General features: G+C 51.0%; 1 protein-coding gene across 4 annotated transcripts in view; it reads left to right on the top strand.

The window, feature by feature from the left end:
* The first annotated feature begins 2,039 nt into the window (after positions 1-2,039).
* Positions 2,040-5,293, top strand: part of GMCL1 (germ cell-less 1, spermatogenesis associated) — a 29,488-nt gene continuing 26,234 nt past the window's right edge. Inside the window, exons 1-2 of one of the 4 annotated variants that reach the window (XM_034761765.1) lie at positions 2,040-2,351; positions 3,302-3,425. In XM_034761765.1, the coding sequence (XP_034617656.1) occupies positions 2,170-2,351; positions 3,302-3,425 (306 nt within the window). In that variant the 5' untranslated portion in view covers positions 2,040-2,169. Of the gene's footprint in view, positions 2,352-3,298; positions 3,426-5,293 lie in introns of those variants that run through there. The other 3 variants (XM_034761764.1, XM_034761767.1, XM_034761766.1) reach the window with 3 other exon arrangements.

Here is a 5,293-nt window from a genome sequence, read left to right as displayed (position 1 = left end):
CTTTGAATTCCAAAAGGTGTCTTTTCTGAATGAGATGAAATCGCATAGGTGCACTGCACTGGTTTAGTGAGGCTTGTGTTTACTCGCCCCTCCCACAACTTCACATCAGCTGCCTCTCCAAAGTGTGGTCTGGACTGCCCCCGCCACAGCAAAACCCAGGGGAGGGTCCTTGGGAAGAGGAAGCCTTCATTACCAGGAGAGGGGAGAAATGGGGTTTATCCTCCTTGCAAAATAAGGGTGGAAGGAAGACCTGCCTAAAAGTCCCCTCAGATCAGCTAAAGTCAAGGCTCCCACAGGAAGATCCTGTGATTCAGCAGTAGTTTTGGCCCTTAATCCCCCGCATATGTGAAAATGGGATCTCTACTGTAGGAGAAGCAGCAGAATAGATAATACAACTCCAATGCGTCTTTCTTTCTAAGCTATAGCAAGTTCAAGCTCTTTGTCCTTGTTTTTAAGACTTTGTATACATGGTAACTTACTTTGTCTAAGGCTGTGTCTCCACTTAAAACACTACAGTACCAGAGCTGCTGTAGCACTTCAGTGTAGGCAGTGACTGGAGGGGTTCTCCCATCGCTGGTAGTTAATCCACCTTCCTGAGAGGTGGTAGCTAGGTTGATGGAAGAATTCTTCTGTCAACCTACTGCCGTCTACACCGGTCGGCACAGCTACATTTCTCAGCGGTGTGGATTTTTCACATCCCTGGGAAATGTAGTTATGCTGATGTAAATTTTGAGTGTAGATCAGTCCTAAGTCTGCTGCCTGCCACTTGTCTCCTCCAACCATCTTCCCACTTTCTTCCATACCACTCCTTACAACTATTGTTACTTTGTGTTATCACAGCACATAGGAGCCCCAGTCACAGATCAGGACCTTACTGTACAAACACAGAGCAAAAAGACAGTCCCTGCCTCCAAAGAGCTTACACTTTAAGTATAAAACGAACAACAGATAGTTATGGACAAATGGGGGTTGGGGGGCGTACAAAGAAACTGAGACAATGTTGGTGTGGTCTCAGCCAAGGTGTAGTCCAGGGGTTGGCAACGTTCGGCACGCGGCTCGCCAGGGTAAGCACCCTGGCAGGCCGGGCCAGTTTATTTACCTGCTGATGCGGCAGGTTCGGCCGATCGCGGCTCCCACTGGCCGCGGTTCGCTGTCCCGGGCCAATGGGGGCGGCAAGAAGCGGCGCGGGCGACCAATGTGCTTGTAATGATTAGAACGGGGAGCACTGGCTGTTGGGAGTCTGAAAGAACAGGAACCAGGAAGGAGGGGGGAGGAGTGAAGAAGTCTGAGTGAGAGTTACAGAGTGTGCAACAGCAGCTTGGAAAAGAGGTTTCCACTGTAACAATAAAGTCCTGTTGAAGCTTGTTAGTACCTTGCCTGCTTGATACAACACCCCCTCAGGTTCCCTTTTTTTGATCCCACGACCTCACGCCTATCCCTGTATTATCATTTCTTGCCCCTAGAACTCTTTTGACACCTGAGTCCTCCCCTGGGGTGGGAGTGGGTTTAAATAAGGTCAGGCACATCCCTGGCGATTCAGTGCGTGCTATAAATCCCCCCTTCCCCCAGTGGACTGACTCCCTCTGGGCTAGTTATTGCAACCCCAGCTGAAGCCAAGGCTGGGGCCACTTACAGCAGGAACACCCCCACACAAGTCAGCAGAGGGAATGCTTTGCAACGGGACCGCTCAAAAACAAACGCTGCACTCAGTGCAGGGCAGAGCCTTTATCCATAGGCGCAGAGAGAGGGGATGCCTTTTGCAATAGGTGCAAAGCAGGAGCCATTGCGGTCAATGGGAGCAGCTTTGCGGCATGGGCCCCCTTGCTGCAGGCAGGCTCGCGCTCATCCCCACAGGAGCGTACAGTGCGCATGCGCCAATTTCCCCTACCCCCGGTGGAGTTTCGTTGCTGCATGAGCCGTAGGGCGACTTTCCTAGCGCATGCGCTAATTCCCTCTCTTCCCCCGGAGAGTTTCGTAGGTGCATGCGCCGTAGGGCCTTTCCTAGCGCATGCGCAGCCTGTCCTGTTCAGCGCATGCGGCGTGACCTCGGTCTCTGTGGCGATGACAATGGAAGTGGCTGGGCGTTGCTAATCTCCCCCCCCCCTCCTCTCCCCTTTGCTGGGCGCTCCGCTCCGGGCGGCCCCATGAGGAGGCGGCGGCCCAGCCGCCATGGGCTCGCTGAGCAGCCGGGTGCTGAGGCGGCGGGTGGCGCCCCCTTGCGGGGAGGGGGCGGACGGGGACCGGGGCAGCCGCGGAGGGAAGAGGAAGCGGGGCGGGCCCGAGGGCCCGGGCGAGAGCGACAGCGACGGGGACGGTGAGCGCGAGGAGCGGCTGCTCAACACCCCCCGCAGGTAGTGGGGGATGGGGGGCCTGGCTGGTGGGGGGTCTCGTCTGGGGTTTTTTGAGGGGGTCTTGGTTGGGGGAGAGTCTTGGCTGGCGGGGGATGGAGGGTCCTGGCTTGGCGGGGGGGTCTGGCTAGTGGGGGGGCTGAGGGGCTTGGCTGATGGAGGTTTGGAGGGTCTCGGTTGGGGGGGTCTTGGTGAGGCTCTGGCTGGCGGGGGGTCTTTGCTGCGGGGGGGTGGGGGGCCTGGCTTGGGGAGATCCTGGCTGGTAGGAGGTCTTGGCTGACGGGGGTGGAGGGATTTGTTGGAGTTATGGCTGGGAGGGGGCGGGCGTCTGGAGCAAGGTGGATCTGGTTTGGGTCAGGGAGGTATAGTTATGGGGCCTTAAGGGTAGGGGTGGAGGGAGGTATTTGAAGGGAGACTGGGGAGGGTGGAAGGGTTGGTGGAGATGAAATGTGGGAAGTTGGGGCGTGTCTGAGCTGGATGGGGAGGCCAAGAAGGTTTGGGGATGTAGGAAGGGCTGAGTTTCCTCTGCTCTCTGGAGGCTTGTCACATAGAAGAAGGATGGGGGGGAAGGGGCGAGGAGGAGACAGAGAAAACTAATTCTGGAAAAAGGGATTCTAGCCCCATGAAAATTGGCAGGGTGTGTTTGAGTGCAGGGGCAGGTGTTGGCTTTGGGACTTCTGTTAGCTCTCCTATTCGCTCTGGGAACATCCTGAAAACTACTTAGCTGTAGTAAACAAAAAGAAAGTAAACATAAATCACATGACCTCTGTCAGCAACACATGGGGGGGAAATGGTCTATAACTGTCTAATGACTAAGGGAAGAGAAGAAAGTCTTGCTAGCCAACTTCTGAGGTGATGCTGTAAGCAATCAAGTGCTTGACAAATATTTTCATTTTCTTTGTGGCAGAATTCCACAGCTTGTGTATGTCTTTTGGGTTTTTTTTTTTATCCAGGAAAAAACTAAAAAGTACATCCAAGTATATTTATCAGACTCTGTTTTTGAATGGTGAAAATAGTGATATTAAGATCTGTGCTCTGGGAGAGGAGTGGAACTTGCACAAGATATATTTGTGTCAGGTAGGTGGTTTTTCTTTTTTGCAGTAGAAACTCATTTTAGTAAAATAAACAATATTCTGTAAATTTCAAGAATAGATCTGTTTTTTCTTCATCTCTTTCCTTCCCTCCAACCCCCATTTCCAGTTTCTAATATTTTTGTTTGTTTGTTTCTATGCAAAAATATAAAGCACCCTATCTTGTGCTTCAGATGCTCTTGACAACAGCTCAGTTGCCAATCACTGATCCAGCCCTCTCATCCTTGTCTAAACTGTCTAAAGATTTGTAGCCTTGTATGGGAGGTGTACATGTAATTAATGAAATACTGTAATATACTGCTAATTTTTTCAGCTAGAAAGAACAATTAATGGCTAGTCCTCTGCAGTGATAGTAAATAACTTGCATGCTTAAAACTAAGAGCATTATGAGTGAAGGCAAAATGTGAACATCTTTTTCCATCCCTTAACTTGGATGAACTTTCAGAGTCAGTAGTATATTGTTTACAGCATTGTGTGAGAAATGCATATAGGAAAGCCTTTGCTACAAAGAACAGGGCTTGTGAAGAATGCTGGACTTCAAAAATTTGTCTCTTTCCTTTCTGTACTAGTCTAAAGACCTTTGGTTTCAAAAAGATGAAGGAAGTAACTGCTTTCACATTCACTATCTGATACTGTAGATTTCTGTTTCTAAGGTAGAGGTTATGCTTATCACCAGTGGTCCTTCTGCTTTGAGATTGTTGGTTTTTAAGCTTTCCTTCTCAAGATCTCAAGCAAGGAAGGAGTATAATGTGTGTGCGACGGGTCAACTGATCTAAACCAGTCAAAAAATTGTATGTACCTTATTTATGAGTAAGGCTACGTTTTTAGTAAAGGTCGCGGGCAGTAAACAAAAATGCACGACCCTTGACGTGTCCATGACTTTTACTAAATACCCCTGACTAAAACTTGGGGCGGGTGGGGGTGCCACAGGTGCTAGGGGAGGGCGGTCTGGCTGCTGGGGGGAAGGGGGCGCGGGTGGCGGTGCGTGGCCCGGGACCCCTGCTGGGGCATGGGTGGGGGCAGGCTCCCTCCCTTGCTCCGCACCTCCTCCAGCAGCAACAGAGTTTGGATGTGGGAGGGGGTAGGGGGTTGGGGCACAGGACTGGGTGAGGTGGGCTCTGAGCGGCGCTTACCTGGGGGGCTCCCTGGAGGTGGCTACATCCCCCTCACTCAGCTCCTAGGCAAAGGCATGGCCAGGCAGCTATGCGCGCTGCCTCTGCCCAGACCGCTGGCTTCGCAGCTCCCATTGGCCGGGAGCTGCTGCTGCTGGCCCAGGGGCTGCCCAAGTGCTCAGGTAGCCCCAGAGCCAGCCACACCGGCAGCGCAGAAGTCACAGAAACTCACGGAATCTGGGACTTTCGTAACCTCTGTGACAGACATGTAGCCTTATTTATGAGCAATGGTTAGGCTGTGAAAGAGGTTCGTTCAGGCTAACAGCATGCTTTTTGCTTTTAAACAACAACTTTTTTTATAAGACTGCATAACACCAGCCCCAGATATTTATAAAACAAACATATTTAAAAGTAATTAATACAGAAGATACAGTTCTTATTCACAGAATTTCTTAGAGTGACTTAATTGTAAATATAAGGTGCATGTCCCAAAGAGCTCACTAGTGAACTTGGATGCCAGTTTACTTAGAATGGAGTTGTCTTTCAGTGCATGTGCATCAGCAACTAACCTGGTTCTCAGACAAATACCTAGGTGGCGAGTCTAAGTAGGATTCCTCTGGCTGACTGTAGCGGATGTCTCTTTTGTGCTAAAGCCCCATCTCCAACTTAATTTGAAGCTCAGACTTCAGTGAGCTGAAAGCAACTTCTACCTCTGGACTGAGGTACCGTTCAGCCTCGTGTT

The sequence above is a fragment of the Trachemys scripta genome, chromosome 2 (assembly GCF_013100865.1).
Source record: "Trachemys scripta elegans isolate TJP31775 chromosome 2, CAS_Tse_1.0, whole genome shotgun sequence".
NCBI lineage: Eukaryota > Metazoa > Chordata > Testudines > Emydidae > Trachemys > Trachemys scripta.
The sequence above is the reverse complement of the archived record's forward strand: the minus strand, read 5'-3'. Positions and strand labels throughout refer to the sequence as shown.